At 41.6% G+C, this 20,982-nt stretch overlaps 1 protein-coding gene across 1 annotated transcript in view; it reads right to left on the bottom strand.

Moving 5' to 3' along the window:
• Positions 1 to 20,982, bottom strand: part of LOC139641210 (NLR family CARD domain-containing protein 3-like) — a 37,525-nt gene that overhangs the window by 2,476 nt on the left and 14,067 nt on the right. The window contains exons 8-9 of the mRNA XM_071515497.1: positions 17,478 to 17,651; positions 4,911 to 5,084 (exon numbers count right to left, since the gene is read on the bottom strand). Of these exons, the coding sequence (XP_071371598.1) occupies positions 4,911 to 5,084; positions 17,478 to 17,651 (348 nt within the window). The remainder of the gene's footprint in view (positions 1 to 4,910; positions 5,085 to 17,477; positions 17,652 to 20,982) is intronic.

The following is a 20,982-nucleotide window of genomic DNA, read 5'->3' as shown; positions in this document are numbered from 1 at the left end:
AGCAGAAGAACAGGCTTTTGTTTCATTATTCTTATTTAAAGATTATATAAGGTTATAGTGTTGAAAAATAAGACTGAGAATCAGTTTCACTCCTGCTTGTTGTCTGTTTTATTATTATTATTATTAGTTTTAAAAGTGTTAAATGAAAGTTGACTGTCTGATCTATTCTACTTTTATTCAGGAGCAAAATTAACCCTTTAAACTTGACAGAAATAGTGACTGGAGGACTGGGAGCTGAGAACTGAGGCCAGAGCTTCACAGCTTCTCTCTGACAGTTTACAGTCACTCAGCCTTAATGGACATGAAAAGATAAGGAAATGTTATTCTTTTATAATTTCAGTCAACCAACTCACGTAAACAGATTATTGAGAATGAATGCAAATATAGATACAGAGTTCAGTATGGCGTCTAGGCTCTGATGCTGTCACTCCCTGCAGCAGACACCTAGCTAGCCAAAGAGAGCAGGGAGTGACGATAGGGAACTTCCCCCCCAAAGCCGCTTCAGACACAGAGCCAGACACCAGCTAGTCATTTCCACCATGCGGCCTCGCTGATATCCCAAATGCAAGCTAGTATCTTAGGATCAAGCAAGGTCATTGTAACATTATGTGGAACCTCAATGTGTGGGCCGGGCACCAGCCGCTGTGTGGCCATTCCCCTACTAGGCACCATTGACCATCGAGGGGAATATACTATCTAGTGAAGCCCAATGTGTGTGCCACCCCTCTAATGGCAGCTTCCAGTGGGATACAGTCTGCTTACCCAGCGATCCACCTGATATGCAGCAGCAGACCAAAGTTAAGCTGCAGAAGACCAACAGCCTGTTCAGTCAGGACAACAACATATTGATATTCATCATATTTCTAAATAGTTGCAATAAGTTTTAATAGCTCGCTGCTCCCCCAAAGCAGTAGGCCTAAGCCACCAAAATGACTGCAATTATGTGTCGATCCTCGGCACATAAAGTAATGCAACCATGATCCATACGGAACAGTGGAACCGTCTATGTTATGGGAGCCGGGGCCAGCTTGGCCAGATAGCTACTGCTGCGTCATATTGTCTGACGTTACCTTTAACTAGTTTAAATTATTCCTGGCTAAATTAGTAAGTAATTAAGTAAGCAACTATGGAATGATGCTAAGTAATTTCCCTATAAACATATGATATACAGTACATTTATAGTACAGGCAGATGGTTGCCAAGATCACTGTTCAGAGTGCCTACACTTGGCTAGCGCTTAGGCTACTTGTAATGCTAATAACTGAGCAAATTGAAGACTTCTGGTTTAGTGTTTGTGTCTTAAAAAACAAGGGGCGATGGCAACAAACATAAAAACTGCATTTAGACCAATTTTTAAGATTTTCATGACCCAAATAGGCAATTTTTTGTAACCTGAATTGCCAATTTGTTCCACGCGATCCTTTTAGGACATTATCAAGATAAGGAGGCAATACTTGTGACAGATAGCTGGACTATCCAAATATGAATCAGATTTATCGGAATCGCTGCACAGTTTGTTCAAAAAACTTTATGTATTTACCTGCAACTGTTTCTTTCAGTCCGGTTGTAGCACACTGCGCGATTGGAAGCGCTTGATTGTAATGCCAGGACTGCCCTCCATTGCAGACCAACTATATCTATGTCTGACAAAGTATAGCTAAACCTGACGCAGCTCCACCTAAATCTGACAAGACGGCTAAACCTGACACATGTCCATCTAAGTCTGACAAAAGGCATCTAAGACCGATACAATTCCACCTAAATCTGACCATCTAAATCTGATGAACGCCACCTAAGTTTGATAAAGTACAGCTAAACCTGATACAACTCCATCTAAATCTGACAAAAGACAGCTAAACCTGACACAAGTCCACCTAAATCTGACAAAAGACAGCTAAACCTGACACAAGTCCACCTAAATCTGACAAAAGACAGCTAAACCTGACACAAGTCCAGCTAAGACTGACACAAGTCCACCTAGATTTGACGAAGTACATCTATGAATGACAAAGGCGGCTGAGGATGTCCTAAAAAGGCCACCGTACTCCAGTTTATTAATGTCATTATTGTGTGTGTTTTTTGGGCACTGCTTTCATATCATTACTACTACTAACAGACTGTATTCATGTCAGCCTTATCTAAAAGCAGAGTTTACAGTGTGCTTTACATGGTGTTGTAGCTCACTGAGTTGAGTGTGGCACTAACAATGCCAGAGATGCTGGTTTGATTCCTACTGGGGTCACTCATGCTGACAATGTATTCACACATGGTGGTGTAAGGTGATTTCTTCTTTAAAAAGAGGTAGTTTGATATAATAATTATAATATCAAATGTAAACATGAGAAACAAGATTAAGAAGGGAGGAAAGACAAAAAGCAATTACACAAAAGCGAGTCAATATGTGTTTTACAAAGTGTTTTAAAGATGATACTGAATCTGCTAGCCTAAGTCCCTCAGGAAGGCATTCCATAGTCTAGGAGCCCTGATGGCAAAATCACCTTTAGTTTTGAGTCTAGACTGTGGGAAAGTCAGACAGACCCAAACATCTCAGCTTGGTCTCAACTCATCGGGAACTAAGAGGTCCACAGTGGAATTCAGGGCCAAAACTACTTTAAATGTGCTGAGTGAAATTTTTATATTAATTCTATATCTAACTGGTGACCAGTGGAGAGATGATAAATTGGGGCTATGATGATGTTACCTTACCACTGGTTCAAATCCTAGTTGCTCTATTCTGAACCAGCTGGAGATGTGACAGTGAATTATGGCTGAGACAGGAATAGAGAGAGGTGCAGGAAAGGAAGAACAAGCTTTTGTTTCATTATTCTTATTTAAAGATTATATAAGGTTATAGTGTTGAAATATAAGAGTTTCATTCCCGCTTGTCTGTTTTATTATTATTACTCTTTTTTTGTTATTCTGCTAATAAAAAAATGTTAAATGAAAGTTGACTGTCTGATCTATTCTATTTTTGTTCAGGAGCAAAATTAACCATTTAAACTTGACAGAAATAGTGATTTTACATATATGTGACCTGCTCTATCATTTCCAGTCACACTGACCCCTCAAACCATTTTGAGTTTAATACACCGTTGGAAAGAGGAGAATTTAAGCTTTCTGGTGATATCAAAATTATCTTTGTACTCCACAGATTGAGTGAGATGCAGCCCTTGATGTCTTGACTGTTTCCAAACTATGTTTTTGAGAAAAAGGGCCTCAAAGTTTAAAGTCAATTAATTAAGTGTTAAAAAGTAGTCTGATATGATATCAGTCCATTGTGCGATATTTAATAATATCAATTAAATTCAGTGTCTCTCTCTCTCTCTCTCGCTCTCTCTCACACACACACACACACCATATTAAGGGGAGAGAGGGACGGGGAGAAGTGTTGCCAAGTTCGTAGCAACGAAACCCTCCCAGTGCCAATTAAACCAAACCCATAAACAGTCCAATGATCAATGAAACTAGTCCAAAATAACAAACCAATAACAAAACTCCACAATACAACCCTGACAAACTTTATAAACAGCGTTTTAAGTCCTACAGCATTTATAACATTTCCACGTACATTGAAAACCGCGAACCTGGCAACATGAGGAATGCGAGCTTTGTCTCAATTTGTGACAGAATGTGACAAGTCCTTTACTTTAGGTTTCAACAACAGAGGCAGTAAGGAGAGGAAATAATGAAATATTTTCTCAGAGGATAGAAACTAGTGATAAATGTTGGTATCTCAGCTGTTTTTGTCTTATGTCAAAACCTGATTTAGAAAAGCTGATACACGCTTTCATTGCAAGAAGGTTAGACTACTGCAATGGTCTTCTTTCCAGTCTCCCCAAAAAACTCTGGGGCGGTTACAGCTCATTCAGAATGCTGCTGCCAGAGTTCTGACTAAGACTAAGAAAACAGAACACATTAAACCAGTTCTTAGGTCACTGCATTGGCTTCCAGTGTGCCATAGAACTGATTTTAAAATTCTGCTGCTTGTCTATAAAGCGCTAAATGGCTTAGCTCCAAAATACATTTCTGACCTGCTCTTAGGATATGAGCCACCCAGACCTCTGAGGTCATCTGGGACCGGTCTGTTAGTTGTTCCCAGGGTGAAAACTAAATCAGGTGAAGCTGCTTTTAGTAATTATGCTCCCAATTACTGGAATAAACTTCCAGAAGCACTGAGATGTGCTCCCACTGTCAGCTCTTTTAAAAGTCGGCTCAAAACATTCCCTTTCTCTGTGGCCTTCCACTAAATCATCTGTATGTAGATGTAACAGGTGTTATCTTTATTTATTTATTTTATTTCCGTTTTACCTATTTTATACAAAATTATTCATCAGTTGGCGTCACAAACTGGATCCCAACAGGAGTCTAGAGGAACTCTGGTGAATAGTTTCTCCGCTCTGACGGGATCCACAAACCTGTATTGAGAATTGAAGGATTTCTTGAAGTTTATAATTGTAATTGTTTAGATGATCTGTGTATTGTTCTAAAGGAACATTTACAAGTCCTATAGGGGCTGTGGGGCCTGCCTATAGGGTGGGGTAAGACCACTGGAAAGACTCTAGGCTCCTTCGAAGAATCCTTCAAGATTTCATCTAAATTGAGGGAGTCACTCTCAGAGAAGTTCTACTGGCTGACCAGAGGTGTCACCAGTGAGAGAGTGACTGCTCAATATCTTTCTTTCTTTCATTTTTAATGTCATTTTATGTATTTTTTCTGTTTTATGTGAAACACATTGTATTTGCCTTGTGTATGAAATACTGTATAAATAAAGTTTGCCTTGCCTTGCCTTGCCGTTCAAAACTCACATCAGCAGGAAAATCCTACAGAGGTCAGGGATTTTCACTGACATGAATGTGCATGTAAAGCAGAATTTAAATGGTGGTCTGTTGAACAGTATCAGTAATACTGACCTGAGAGTGTCCAGTCTACAGTGTGGACTCTCTAGTCCAGCAGACAGCAGCTTCACTCCTGAATCCTGCAGGTCGTTGTGACTCAGGTCCAGCTCTCTCAGACTGGAGGACTGGGAGCTGAGAACTGTGGCCAGAGCTTCACAGCTTCTCTCTGACAGTTTACAGTCACTCAGCCTGAATGGACATGAAAAGATAAGGAAATGTTATTCTTTTATAATTTCAGTCAACCAACCTGTGAAACTGAAATACAAGTGAATACATTACAAGTTACAATGTGTCTACTTTCTGTTCATCTAGCTACATATATTGAGGCAAAACAAGTTGGATACAAATACACATAACACAAATAAACATATGTATATGCTGGTTGGCTGGAGTAGTTAACAAGAAGCAAGAAGAAACTAGCGATCTTTAAGGTAAATATTAAAGCTGAGAAACACATAAAGGTAAGTGTCTAAACAAATGTTAATTATTACTTACAGACATATGTTGTTTAGGGATTAGGAGAAAACGAACAGAAAAGAAAAAACAGCAGTTGGCATTGTTACTATGGAAACCAAACAACAACAATGGCAAGTCTATAGACAGCATGGACAGGCGATTCCATCAGTTCTCTTAAAGGGGCAGCACAGCAACCCTGTATAATGTTAACCAAAAATATAAAATTATGTTATATTACTAAATTTCAGCATTGAGGTACTTACATTCATGATTTTGCGTAGCCATACTAAGCTAAAAACCTATTATTGGGAATCGAGAGAAAGTTTCAGAGTGACAGAGACACAGAGCGTCCCCGTAACCATAGCAACTCACTCTCACTCCTGCATGCGTGCGCACAGCGCGAGAGGAGAGGGAGAGACGCAGAAGAGCCGCTGACTGAGATTACTCTGAGCAGCATGCATGGGAATAAATTACAATATAATAGATTTGTGTATATTTCTGGCTTTCCCCCTGATGGTCGCTGCTGCACGGTGCTGCTCTGTCTTATCTGCCCGTGCGCTATCAAGTCAAGTTTATTTATATAGCCCTTTGTCACAAGCATATCTCAGAGGACTTTACAGAGAATGTGTCTAGCTAGGTCTAACTAAACACAATCAATGGTGAACAAAGTTATGTAGGACAAACAGTGAAAAACACAAGGTAGGCAAGAGCAGATTTAGAAAGACAAACAATCTACCTATTCTACAGCCTAACCTACCCGGCACCCCAGCCTTAGACCCTAAATGCACGCAAGGAAAAACTCCCAAGAAAAACCTAGTAGGAAAACTTGGAAGAAACCTTGGGTGGGCTGAGGCAAATAGGGATCCCCCCCCCGGAACGGCTTAGCGTGCAATAGGTGCCGGGCAAAACATTGACAACATTGAGTCATGGGCAACAATAATGACAGGAGAAAACAGAGAGAAACAAAAAGAAGGAGAAGTGGCATGTGGCGATGAGAGGGGGGTGAGGCCAGTGCTAAAAATTCAGTGAGACGAGGGCAGCAGTCGTAATTCAGCGTCCAGGTGGGAAACAGCAGCAGGGAAGAGCAAGGCAGCACTGACTAAGAGCCAGGGCAGCACCCGTCACTGCCAGGTAGAACACTGACCTGGAGTCAGAGAGAGGAGAGAGAGAGATAGGACACGAGGCTGCGTACACACACACACACAACACAACCAGACACACACACACAACGCAACCAGACACACACACACGTACAGAGGAAGAGGAGAAAACAGCTGCACACAGAACACACAGGGTCAGAGACACGATAGGTGGGAGCAGCATCAGGGATGGGGCCGAGGCCCCTGTAGCAGAACCAGGTCTCCACAGCTCCAAATGGACCCTTGAGTAACATTCTTTCCCAGGAACAAAAATGACCCTTCACCTTTAAAGACACAAAAGTGTCACCTTGACGCTAACCAAGACCAAGGGGGGATCTCCTCCACCAATCAGACAACTCTTCTCCCATTTACAGGCCTTATCTACAAGCCACATCGAACTGCAGGCCCAGATTCACACACACACACACACACACACACACACACACACACACACACACACATAGCCTGCCTCTGATAAAGCTCTGGGTCAGAGAGTTGGAGGAACATTCATTAGAATGTTGTCAAAATCAGGAGAAATCCTTGATAAAGACTCATGAAACTTTGGTTAATACTTTGCGATGGATCCTAAAGTATATGTCTAAATTGATGTCTAACTGCCATGATTATAAGAGTTATTTGCATTATTCAACTTCTTCATCTTTACATGGGTTTAGATAGTCATGTTTGATATCAAAGTGTTCAGGAATTTATGCTGAGTTCAATAATGTGGATGTTATGACTGTAAAGTAATTCTGTATCATGTTAACAAAAGAGTCAGAAATTGCTTTCCCTTTCCAGTTTTAGGTCCATAGGAAAACCCCACCTTTCTGGATAGAGCCCTAAAATCGTAAATCCATAAATTCCTTTCATTCTTGGTTTAGTTCTCTCCTTTTTCCTCTACTTTGTATCTCCTAATGTCCCCAATGAGTTTAGAATAATGTGAAGTATACTAAATTGGTTAATCATATAGGCTATGCTTAGGTATTTTAATTAACATCACAATAGTTAAGGTCTAGTTATATTTATCCATTCTGGCCCTAACTCGATAATTATGTACCATTCCATTGTTTCCCTATATCAACCCCAAAGTTACTATATATTTGTGATTTAAATATTAAGATTATAAGTATGTATCTAGGCTATTCTGCTAAAACAACTCAGTGCACAGAAAAGTTTGAACAGTGAAAGTTTTATTGTCTAATCATGTTTCATGTAATGGTTTTATACAATCCATAAGTGTTTGTTTACAGGGCTCATAATGTTCACCAGTTGACAACAGTAATTGGTTGAGTATGTAAAATCCAAATGCGTTATTCTAAATCTTTATCATTACATAGACTAGTTAGGCTACTAAAGTAATTGAGAGAAGTATCCTCATGAGCCTCTTTGTTTATGACGGGCGTTGCCTATGTCCAGGACAAAGAAATGTAGGCGGAATCTCCAAACCCGCGCAAAGTATCTTTTTAAACTGCATAATATAAAACTCTCAGTTTCTTGTCACCTTGTGCACTTCATGCCCCGAGCTTCATGCCGGAGGCCATGATGCCGTCACCAACTCGAAGACCAACCAAACCAGATTTAGCGCAAGCGGAGATTCACATCTTGCGGCCTCGTAGGCCTAACTACTCTTTGTCATTAATGTGACCCTGTTTTTCAAGCCGTTGATACTACGAAGTCGAGCCTCGCTGGACCGCGAAGACTGTTACAAAGTTATTTTAAGAACGAGTTATTAATCCATTAATTAAGAAAAGCTAGAGAAGTCAGAAGCTCCAGTCAACCCTCTCAGCTGACCAGCCAAGCTTCCTGCTCCATCCTGCCTGAAGTCCGGTTGGCAGCGGAAAGCCAGTGGACATCTACCTGAGAGAGAGAGAGCGTCTTTTTCAAGACCCGCTCTAACTTCATCGTTTGCCATCGTTTCCCTACGGTCGAAACCTCACGATGGACCCCCGGCAAGTAAGGCTGAAACACTTCCATGTCTTTCTGCTGAGAGTTGATGCAAAAGCTTCACTAAAGTTATCACTTAATCCAATCAGGAAAGTCAGTATAGTCTGAGTTATCCCTTAAGGCCTTTGCACACCAACAGCGACGCGAATAAACGGCACGAAATTGCGAATAATTCGGAGGCGTATTTTGACGCGCCTGACTATTCACATCAAGCGCGACGCGATTTTGCGAATAAATTATTAAGGTTCTAAAAATATTCGCGCCACAAGAAAAAAAAATGGACTCAACATCAAGCGACGATGACCTGGTGCTCCTTTTACTTAATAAAAAGAAAAAAAAACGAAATACCTGGGTACACCCAATACTAACAAAGAGAGGAGAACTTGGTGAGTTCCACTGCTTGGTCCAGGAGCTTAAACTGTACCACAGCCGCTTCAGGACGTACTTCAGGATGTCCGTCGGACAATTTGAAGTACTGCTGCAACAGCTGGCACCAAGCTTGAAGAAGCAGAGGAGTAATTTCAGAGAGCCGATTGACCCGGAGCAGCGGCTAGCTGTATGTCTGAGGTAAGATAATAGTTTTTTTTCTAAGTATTTAATTTGAGGGAAGTCCCGTTTGTTTGTAAACAGTTCCAGCTGTGCGCAGTGCGCATTTGGTTCATTCATATTCTTCGACAGAGTTGGGTCGCCTGTAGCCTAGCTTGGTCAAAAATCATTCAAAATCTGATCTCTCCTCTTGAGGCTTGCGTTAACATACCAACCAGACACTTTACTTAGTGGTTAATAAATAGCCTACCCATCTGTGTTGTTTATTGGCCTTTTTGTGCGCTCCGAAGAAGGCAGCAATGCCAGTACACGTTGGTACTGTTTTGTCAACTAGGCTACATCATATCCTTTTAAAGACAAAAATAACTGTGAGCATTGGCTAGAGACAAATACATTAAATAAATAAATAGACAAATAAACTTTATATCAGACTGATAGGTGGTGGATAGAGGGAGAGACACATAGACTAGGCTATTTAACCCTTGTGCATCCCTAAATCATTCAGTAAATCATCTTCCCACGGGCCTGAATGCGCACAGCGCTTAAAAACAGCAAAGCCAGTACATTTCTAAATGAGTCATAACAGAGAGGAAAGACGGAACACAGAGTTTATAGGCTCATCCAGGAGCATGCCAATAACTACACTGAAATATGTGGCTGTAACACAAAGGTCATTCAATAATCAAACTTTCTCCACGATTCAGCAACAACAGCGCTCACACATAAAGGCAATAAGTGATTATTTATTTTACTTATGGAATCGGTATGTATTTTTTATAGTTATGGCTCCTGTAGCCTATATAAAAGTTTAAAATGGTATAATATCATTGGGGTGTTTAGGACTATTCATTAGTCCATGATGAATATTTATAATTGAACTACAGACGTCTGCAGCAAAGCAAAGACCAACAGACCGCATGAGTAACCTGATGTTGCCTATAGGGAAAAACACCACAGCCTACCTCAAAACTTCATCTTTGGAAAAAAAAACATCGCAACGAAATCAGCATCTGTGGATGAATTTCTAAAATACAATATACGGTATACGGGGAAACGGAGGCGTAGCCATTACTTCAATATATTAAATATTACAGGCACATTGCCAAACGTGCTTGAGCAACAAAACGACACAAAGAACTGGGCAAATAAATAATAAAACAATAACGAACTATAAGGTATTTAAAAAAAACATGACAGGCTCTTCAGTCATCATGAATTTACTGCATGGAATGGAATCCTTGGAATGCGCCATTACGCAGCGCAGCTCACGTTTCCTACAGCCGACCTTACAGTGTTATATAGTGTTAAATCATAGGGAATAACCAGTATGGATAACATTTGCTAAATGTGAAATATTTGTAGATATATAATGAGCTCTGTCCATTAAATCCTTCTGGGGACGTGCTTTACACACGGATGTCCCATGGATATACAGAAGCACAATATTGCGCAATTAATCTTTCAGTTTATCCACAGACAGAATATCTCATGTTTCATGTCTAGGAGCTCTGTCTCATCACACTGTTGTTCTAAAGGTACTGTATGCAATCATATGTGTGAAATTGAAAGAAAAGATAATTCTTTCTTTCATCATGTCTTTGCAGATTTCTAAGCACTGGTGATAGTTACACCACAATTGCAGCAAGTTTTCGCCTTGGTATCTCAACTGTGGCACAAATAGTGAGGGAAACCTGCAATGCCATCTGGGAAGACATGAAAGAAGCCTACATGCCATGTCCAAATAAAGATCTGTGGATGAATACTGCGAGGAGATTCGAAGAGCGATGGAACTTTCCACATTGCATAGGTGCATTGGATGGGAAGCACATTGTGATCCAGGCACCTCCCAACTCAGGATCACAATTCCACAATTATAAGGGCACCTTCTTCCGGCCCTATCCAGGGCGCCACCTTCAAGAGGACATGCGAGTCTTCAATTACCGCCTCTCCAGAGCCCGCCGTATCGTGGAGAACTGTTTTGGCATCCTCACGCAACGCTGGAGGGTCTACTGTCGAAGACTGCAAGTCTGCCCTGATGCAGCAGACAGTATCGTGAAGGCAACTTGCATACTCTCCAACTTTCTGCATTCTGCTGAGGGGGATCAGAATCCAGACGGTGGAGAGCCAGTTGAAGACGATGGTGGAGAGAGCATCCTAGCTCCAATCAGGAACCTGCGGGGGAACAGGGCATCGGCAGAGGCCCTGAGAGTACGGGAAACCTTCCGCCACTACTTCAACTCACCAGCCGGACAAGTGCCTTGGCAATATGCCCATGTACACCGTGGTTTTGCTGCCTAAAGCAACTTGCATCTGCCCTGATCAGTTCATTTAATTTTCATCCCAGTTTTACATTAACATATACAGTATATCCAAATAATATAGTATGAAAGGCGCTGTGTACAGCATTGCTCTTTTCCTGTGTGGTGACTGGTACAGAGTATACTAAATATCAAAACCTCATGTATTAACATTTCTCTGATAAATATGTAGGCCTAAACCTTTAAATGTTTAAACTGTTGTTTGTTTCCACATAAATAATAAAAGCCATGTTTCTTGCCCTACCACTTGTTTTTCAGTCAAATGCAGACAGGTTATTGTTTCAATCAGATTTTATTTAATAAATTAAATAATAAATATGAAGTACATAACAAATTTTAAATATAGCAGCACAACTACAGTGACGTAAAATGTTGGTATTGCTGAGAATACACAGCTCCAAACTCTGCCTCATGACACAACTCCTGCATCTTTATCCTAATCCAGGATTGCCTTTCTGTGGGCAGACGCCTCATTGCAGGCGCCAAGCTTAAAAGGAACAGAGTGACCTCGTCTCTCTGCAGTGCTCTCTCTCTGTCTCTCTCTGCTTCCCTGGCTTCCTTCTTCCTCAGGTACTCCTCCAGCATGCTGTCACTAGCCTTTCTCTTTGCCTTGGCTGGCCTGGGAGCTACAGCACCACACTCTCCCTCACTTTCTGCTTGGTCAGACACCTGCTCTGCTGGCCCTGCATCCTCTTCCTGCTCTTCCTCACCATCTAGATTGCTCTGGGTGCTATTCAAAAGCAACTAATTAGTAATTAGTTGACTAACTAATTCTAGTGTTAAAGCAATTGACAAATGAGAGGTAAGTTAAAAGGGTTATAGTCTACCTCCTGAATGAAGTGGACTTGTCTAAGAAAGACATTGCCTCCATGTACTTCCATCTCTTCTTCTGCCTGCTACCAGCCTGGCCACTCTTCACTTCCCCCTCCTCCCTCTTCTTTCTCACATAGGTGTCCCTCAAATTCTTCCATAACTTCTTCACTTCATCAACTATAAAGTAGAAGAATAGCTATGCTGTAGTTGTTAAACACACCAAACACAACACCAGACTGATTACGCTCAGTTCTGATTAGACACAAGCTTGTTTACATTACGTTACTGTCAAATAAATACATTGTATTGTTGACCGCCATTACATTTATTATATTTTGGAGAATAAACATCCGCAAAAGAAGAAGGAATACGGATCCATTGTAAGTAAACCTATATCTATTGCCATTCCAGAGTAAATGGAGATGCAATAAAGGAAAAAATAATATTTTCATCCTTGCCTAGTATATAATCTAAATGTAAAAGGCAATATCACCATTATAACCAAGATCCCATAGATAACAACAATATTCAATAATTCATATATGGGCCACAGAGCTCCATTCTATACAGGCAGATTTATGGAGAACGCTGTCCAGTCTATCTGGACTGAAATGGCTGGTGAAAAGCCCCCGTTCATCGGAGCGACGGTTTCAAATTGACGGCAGAAACGTGAGTAACTAAAATCTGCCGTTTTTGGTGAAAATAACATAAGCCTTGGTGAAATATTTTGGCAAGAACATAGATTTTTGTCAGTGTGATTGTAAAATGTGAATTTTGACTGCTACTTTTCCCCGTTAATGGCGGACATGTATCGTTCCTTTTTGTGGTGCGTTTAGGGTCATTGGAAAGCTCGGAATTTCTATATTCCAGCGATACCAAGCATGTTATTGTAGACTGACGAGAAAATGATCCCGATACCTGATTATTATTATACCTGACAATCCTGCTTTGTTACCCCCCGATGGGTGCAGGTTAGCCCAGACTCGGTATTTGCTGGGTCCTATTGTAAAATGTCCAGCAGTCTACCGAATCGGGGCTAGGATAGAGCATAATCCATAATCCATAAACATACAACCTAGACCTACTCGTCTTTTTGTGACAGCAAACAAACTGACATGACTTTGAAAAAGTGACATTAGTTAACGTTAACGTTGTAACTGGGCAGGTTAGCTTCATATGGGCTAACGTTACATTAGCATAGTTGGAAGTTTAAACAAAGACGTTATGTAGACTGTTGAAGCTTGATATACACAGACCATCATCATACTGAAGCTCTTGTGCTATTCCTCTCCACACGTTGTCTTTCAGATCGTTGTCTTTGTAGTTTTTTTCTGTTTTATCATACAAAACAGAGTTCTGTGAGACAAAGACAATCAAACGATCCGCCATGTTGAATGTTTTGAATGTGACGTTGTCAACAACATGCATTTTGATTGGTCAGATGCGTGCACGTCGGAAGCGAAACCTCGGAAAAATCGACTTTGGTCCGAAAAAATAAAAGCCGCAATATCGCTCAGCGAAATTCCGTCGCTGATGTGAAAGCTTGCATTGACTGATACAGGTTCGAAAAATATTATTAACGTGCGAATTAATCGCACGAAAAAAACGCGTCTGGTGTGCAAAGGCCTTTAGGGCGACCCGTCTCGTTCCTCTGGTTTATTGGTCTAAATTGACATAACACTATTTACTGTTGCCAATAATCTTCATTCCAATGTTTCTATCCTTCTCATTTTATTTTCACTTCATTCTCCTTTTATTTTATTTCATGCTCATTTCATGAGTCAACCTATAGTTTAGTGTTTTATTCTGGTTTATCATCTGTCCACTTACCATATACTTCCCTGTTTCATGGCTACATGTTTGTTTACGACTCTACACGCTACACAACAAACACACAGAGAGAGAGACATCCAGGTGGGAGCAGCATCAGGGATGGGACTAAGGCCAGCACTGAGGACCATCAGAGCGGGGGCAGTACCCGTCTGCTGACAGCTAGAAGACTGCACAGGAATGTGAGAAAGGGTGGAGAAAACCAGCCGCACACACACACACACACACACACACATACACACACACACACACACACACACATACACACAGAGCTGTGCAGAAGCAGGACAAAACCCAGACGTATTTGGGCACAGACACGCTCATACAGACATCAGATAGAAAGTGATTAGACACAGGGAAACCAGGAGGCAGCCCTATACTATGTTCCCAACGGCAAATTACTATATAAATACTGTCTAGGCTAGGGTCAGGGAATAGACTGTGTCGAGCCCAAGCCAACGGTGCTAAGGTAGGTCGTATGATTGCGAGAATAAATAGGTTTTGAGTCTAGATTTGAAGATTTTGACAGAATTAGCTTCTCTGACTGTAAGAGGTAGCTGGTTCCAGAGATAGGGAGCTCGGTAGGAGAACGCTCTACTGCCTGCTGATTTTTTCTTGATTCTAGAGACAGTAAGGTAGCTAGCATCCTGTGATCGGAGGGCATAAGGGGGAATATAAGGGATGATGAGGTCGGATAGATATGATGGTGCAAGCCCATGTAACGATTTATAAGCTAATTGAAGCACCTTAAAGTCAGATCTGGCTTGAATTGGGAGCTAGTGAAGGGAGGTTAGGATTGGAGTAATGTGGTCAAATTTTCTAGTTCTGGTTAGTATTCTGGCGGCAGCATTTTGCACGAGTTGTAGTTTTTTAATACTGTAGTTCGGTAGGCATTAAGACATTACAATAATCGAGTCTTGATGAAACAAAAGTGTGTATTAAAGTTTCAGCATCCGTCGTATTTAGCAGGGAGCGAATTTTCGAGATATTGCGAAGGTGGAAAAATGCTATCTTAGTGATTTCCTTAATGTGAGCATCGAATGAGAGAGCTGAGTCGAAAGTAACGCCATGGTTTTCAACTGTGGGACTCTGGGTAATTAAGCAGTCCCCAAAGTTAAGAGTATGGTCTGCAACAAGAGGCAGTTGGGTTTTTGGGCCAACAACTACGTCTCAGTTTTGTTGGCATTTAGTCGCAGTTTTGTGACATCCAATTTGTGACAGCGATTAGGCATAGTTCTAAGTTTATAAGCTGTCAGTGTCCTCTTTTCGCACCGCAACGTTATCAGTTATGAATTTGTTTTTCACTGCGTGAGAAAATGGACTTATGGCGTGAGAGCATGTGAAAAGTGTCAATTGTGTGAGTCTCACGGTCAATGCGTGAGAGTTAGCAGCGCTAGAAAGCTAAACCTGACACAAGTCCATCTAAATCTGACACAAGTCCATCTAAATCTGACAACAAACAGCTAAACCTGACACAAGTCCATCTAAACCTGACACAAGTCCAGCTAAGACTGACAGCAGTCCACCTAGATTTGACAAAGTACATCTACGAATGACAAAGGCGGCTGAGGATGTCCTAAAAAGGCCACCGTACTCCAATTGTCTGCCTGAACTAGCTCTGCAGGCTTTGCTTCATTAATGTTATTATTGTGTGTGTTTTTTGGGCACTGCTTTCATATCATTACTACTACTAACAGACTGTATTCATGTCAGCCTTATCTAAAAGCAGAGTTTACAGTGTGCTTTACATGGTGTTGTAGCTCACTGAGTTGAGTGTGGCACTAACAATGTCAGAGATGCTGGTTTGATTCCTACTGGGGTCACTCATGCTAACAATGTATTCACACATGGTAGTGTGAGGTGATTTCTTCTTTAAAAAGAGGTAGTTTGATATAATAATAATAATAATATCAAATGTAAACATGAGAAACAAGATTAAGGGAGGAAAGACAAAAAGCAATTACACAAAAGCGAGTCAATATGTGTTTTACAAAGTATTTTAAAGATGATACTGAATCTGCTAGCCTAAGTCCCTCTGGAAGGCATTCCACAGTCTAGGAGCCCTGATGGCAAAATCACCTTTAGTCTTGAGTCTAGACTGAGGGAAAGTCAGACAGACCCGAACATCTCAGCTTGGTCTCAACTCATCGGGAACTAAGAGGTCCACAGTGGAATTCAGGGCCAAAACTACTTTAAATGTGCCGAGTGAAATTTTTATATTAATTCTATATCTAACTGGTGACCAGTGGAGAGATGATAAATTGGGGATATGATGATGTTACCTTACCACTGGTTCAAATCCTAGTTCTAGCTCTATTCTGAACCAGCTGGAGATGTGACAGTGAATTATGGCTGAGACAGGAATAGAGAGAGGTGCAGGAAAGGAAGAACAGGCTTTTGTTTCATTATTTTTATTTAAAGATTATATAAGGTTATAGTGTTGAAATCAAAATGAACGGAACACCGGCACTCACAGAAAAATAATCTTCTAATTTATTATGGGCAAAAAACGAACATGTTTCAGCTAGAAGCCATCATCAGCGTAAATAAGAGTTTCATTCCTGCTTGTCTGTTTTATTAAAATTACCCTTTTTTGTTATTCTGCTAATAAAAAAGTTAAATGAAAGTTGACTGTCTGATCTATTTAACTTTTATTCAGGCGCATAAAACAACCCGGTCTCACGGTAGTTTGTGAAATAGTCACGAAATTTAATCTATTGATTCTTGTTCATGGACACGATTTTTCCATTTTTTTCGTGTCACTCAGCACGACTTTCAAACTAATGTATTTCAATTGGAAGTATCTTTCGTGCCTGCACCACGTTTTTTTTCTGTCAGTCCGGACTCGGGAGCACCCAGGAACCTCAGCGGCTGTTACTATGGTGAAGCAAGACGCCAGCTAAAGCCGTAACATAACCTATGATATCTTTAACATTTCTCAACACAAAAACACGAAAGTGTCCTTGATAACTCAACAATGCGACAGGTTAATGTTATGGCCATCCGTTTAAATTATTTCACCTTCGATTCTAATAAACCAAATACATTATTGGGAAGGTCTCGACCTGGGGAGTAACATTTGTCAGTATGAAGATTCTACATGGCTCCTGCTTTGAAATACTGTCCTTTGAACCTTGACCTCGGTGCATGTTTGAAGGCTTATAATTCAGCAACAAAAGGGGTTACAGACATGGGACCAACTATCATTTAGTTATAGAGAGCTCTTGACCTCAGCTCTCATGTGAGTATTGTCAATAACTGGGGGCGCTGTCAAATATGGGCAAAATATGGTTAAAATAAATGTTCACCCATTTAACAATTAGATATTTAAAATCTGATTACACAAATGCGTTTACCATCCACTTAAACTCCTCAGTGGACTCTCAATTCAGTATTTACAACTTCCAATTCTAGGAAAAACAATAATATTTAGAAACTACAATTCCCTAGAGCCGTGCCATGCAGCTTGATACAAATCGCCATCAAAGTTGTAGTTCCTAAATGGTGGTCTGTTGAACAGTGTCAGTAATACTGACCTGAGAGTCTCCAGTCTGCAGTGTGGACTCTCCAGTCCAGCAGAGAGCAGCTTCACTCCTGAATCCTGCAGGTCGGTCTTACTCAGGTCCATCTCTCTCAGATGGGAGGGGTTGGACTTCAGAGCTGAGGCCAGAGAAGCACAGGAGCTCTCTGACAAGTGGCAACCACTCAATCTGAATAAAGAATAAAGCATGTAGCTATCAAATAAAATATACCTGAATGCTTGCAACAATCCATTGTTTCATAATCCAATTGTATATATTATATAGAGTCATTCCATCTGAAATCAGACAGGCTGTCACACCTACGTTTGTCTCACAATTGGTCCATTTTCCTTGAACACATTCTTTAACCAACCATATGGATAAATCTGGAGTTTGGGCCCTGAATAATAATAATAATAATAACTTTATTTGTATAGCACTTTTCTAAAAACAATGTTTACAAAGTGCTTTACATACAGTAAAATCCAACAGCAGCAATAAAAGAAAATAGGCATAAAAAGTAAAATATGATGTAGACAGGTACAACTAAAAAACACAAACCAACAGAGATACAATTAAAAGCAGATCGAACTTTACATAAAAGTGTGTGCCGAAAAGAAATTATAAAAAATAAAAAATAGGAATAAAAGGTAATACAGGAAATAAACAGGTGCAACTAAAACAAAGAAACAGAGATACAATTAAAAACAGATGGAACTCTAAATAAGAGTGTGTGCCAAAACACAAAAAAGGCAATAAAATGGACATACAGGTACAAGTAGGCAACACTACCGTTCAAGAGTCCGGAGCCAGCGAGAACCCTCCATGCCCCCGAAAGAGACCGATACCCCAATCCACCAGGGCAGCACCAAACCGATCAGAAACATAGCCGAGTCACCGACAATGCCACAAACCAATACCACCACTCCAAATGACTGCTCCACTCCCCAAACCCCCCGCCCATCAAGGAACCCCCCATGCGCAGCAGCGACAGCCCCGCAGACCCCAGGCACTCCAGCCACCACGCCCCCAGGACACCCGGCAAAGCCCCGCCCCACGCCCCCTGCAGAACCCGCCACCGGCGCAAACGGCCCACAGGGCATCCCCCACGGACCCCACGATCAAGCCGCCCCCACAAAAGCCCGACAGGACCCAGACCGGCCGACCGCACCGGCCAACCCAGCAGAGACAGCACCCGTCTCCACAACCCGCCAGCCGATCATCGCCCCGAGAGACGAAAGCCACCCCAAGCGCGACACCGTCAAGAAACCGAAGACCCCCACGCAAAGGCGCACACCCCAGCATGAAATCCCCAGCCTCCCGGCAACCCCACGCATGGAAGCGGCCACCATCCCCCAAAACAACAACCGACCGCCGAGCCAGGAGAGACGAGCACCGCCTCCGACAGACCGACCAACGAAACCACCCGATCCAAACCCCATCGAGCCCTGCAGGAGACAGCCCGAATGCACGGCCCGCGAGAGAACGCCCCACAAGCCAATCACACCCATGGCAAGCGCCGCAGGAAGCGCGCGGCGAAACCCCAGCCGAGAATCCCGAAAGCCCGACAGCCAGAACACCCAAGGCCAGCAAAGATGCCACCACCACAGACAGAGGACTCCTGATGAACAGAGAGTCCGAAGAACAGAACAGCCACCCGAAGACAGAGGCAGCAGTCCGCAACACCGTCACTGCCCCGGCTGCACTCCTCGACCAGCACCAGCCTCCCCCAGGAAACACAAAGACCCCTCAGTGACTCCAAACTCCCGAACGGCAGTGCAAAGGGAGTGAATCACATAAAAGCCTGTTTATATAAGTGTGTTTTTAGAAGGGATTTAAAAGATGAAACTGATTTAGCTAGCCTGATTTCCTCAGGCAGGTCATTCCAAAGTCTAGGCGCCCTAATAGAGAAAGCGCAGTCACCTTTAGTCTTGAGCCTAGACTGTGGAACAACCAAAAGGGCCTTGCCTGAGGAGCGAAGGCTACGTTCTGGCTCATAAAGAGTTAAAAGGTCAGCAATATAGTTAGGGGCTAGACCTTTCTGTGCTTTAAATGTAATCAGTAAAATCTTAAAATCAATTCTAAATCTTACTGGTAGCCAGTGCAGATGTGCTAGGACTGGGGTAATATGGTCTCTACGTTTAGTGCCAGTTAAAATTCTAGCTGCAGCATTTTGAACAAGCTGGAGACGTGAGATAGATTTTTGACTGAGGCAGGTATAAAGAGAGTTGCAATAGTCTAGACGAGATGAGATAAAAGCATGAATTACCTTCTCTAAGTCAGCATGAGATAAAAATGACTTTTTTTTTTTTTTTTTTTTTCTTTTCTTTTAAACATCTCTTTATTGAATTTTCAAAGGGTTCTGGTATACATAATACAACATACATCATATAAAATACAAAATATAAAACTGCCCTCCCCTTTCCCAACCCCCTGATCTCTCCTACTCATCCTCCCAATCCACCCCAAATGACTTGATTTTTGATACGTTTCTTAGTTGAAGGAAGCAAGACTGCACAACTCTCTTTACCTGATCCTCGAAACTCAGGTCACTGTCAAAAATCACTCCTAAGTTTCTGGCCACAGGCTTTATGTTAGATGATAAGTCACCCAGATCATGTAAAATAAGATTTCTTGCGTTGGGCTGCACACTTAATGTCCGTAAGACAGTTTCTCAGAGTGTTAAGGCAGTTGGGATCATTATGTCTTAAGGGTAGATATAACTGTGTGTCGTCAGCATAGCTGTGAAAGGAAACATTATGCTTACGAATTATGTGACCAAGTGGAAGCATGTCGAGGGAGAAGAGGATGGGGCCAAGAATTGAGCCCTGTGGAACCCCACAGGTGATGTCTGCTGTGGTCGACGATGACTTTCCTATTCTGACAGAGAAGGTCCTATTAGATAAATAGGATTTAAGCCAACCCAGTGCTAAGTCTGAGATACCTACCCACTGTTCAAGGCGCTCAATTAAGATAGCATGATCTACAGTGTCAAAAGCTGCACTCAGGTCTAGAAGGATTAAGACTGAGCATTCTCCTGCATCTGCTGTGAGAAGGAGGTCATTTGCTACTTTGACAAGGGCTGTTTCTGTGCTGTGTAATGCTCTAAAACCTGACTGGAATTTTTCAAAAATATTATTATGGTTCAGATAAGATAATAATTGGGTAAAAACAGTTTTTTCTAAAACGTTTGATAAAAAAGGCAGTTTAGAAATGGGTCTAAAATTGGTAGGATCAGACGCATCAAGGTTGGGCTTTTTAAGAAGAGGCTGAACCACTGAATGCTTAAAACTAGAAGGAAAAGTTCCTGTGGCCAGGGAGCTGTTGACAATAGACAGAATACTAGGACCTACTGTGTCAAAGACATCTTTGAGAAATTTTGTTGGAACAACATCAGAACAGCAAGTAGAGGACCTCATTTGGGAGACAATATCCTTTAAAAATAATAAAGAAATTGGTTGAAAACAATTTAAAACAGCTGAATTTTCCAACAAAACAGATGAGTCCCTGTCAGCAGGTG

Source organism: Centroberyx affinis, unplaced genomic scaffold (genome assembly GCF_046629955.1).
Source record: "Centroberyx affinis isolate AG114_WGS23_722 - 3 ecotype Tasmania unplaced genomic scaffold, CSIRO-AGI_Caff_v1 ptg000356l_1, whole genome shotgun sequence".
NCBI lineage: Eukaryota > Metazoa > Chordata > Actinopteri > Beryciformes > Berycidae > Centroberyx > Centroberyx affinis.
This window is presented reverse-complemented; position numbering and strand designations above follow the sequence as displayed.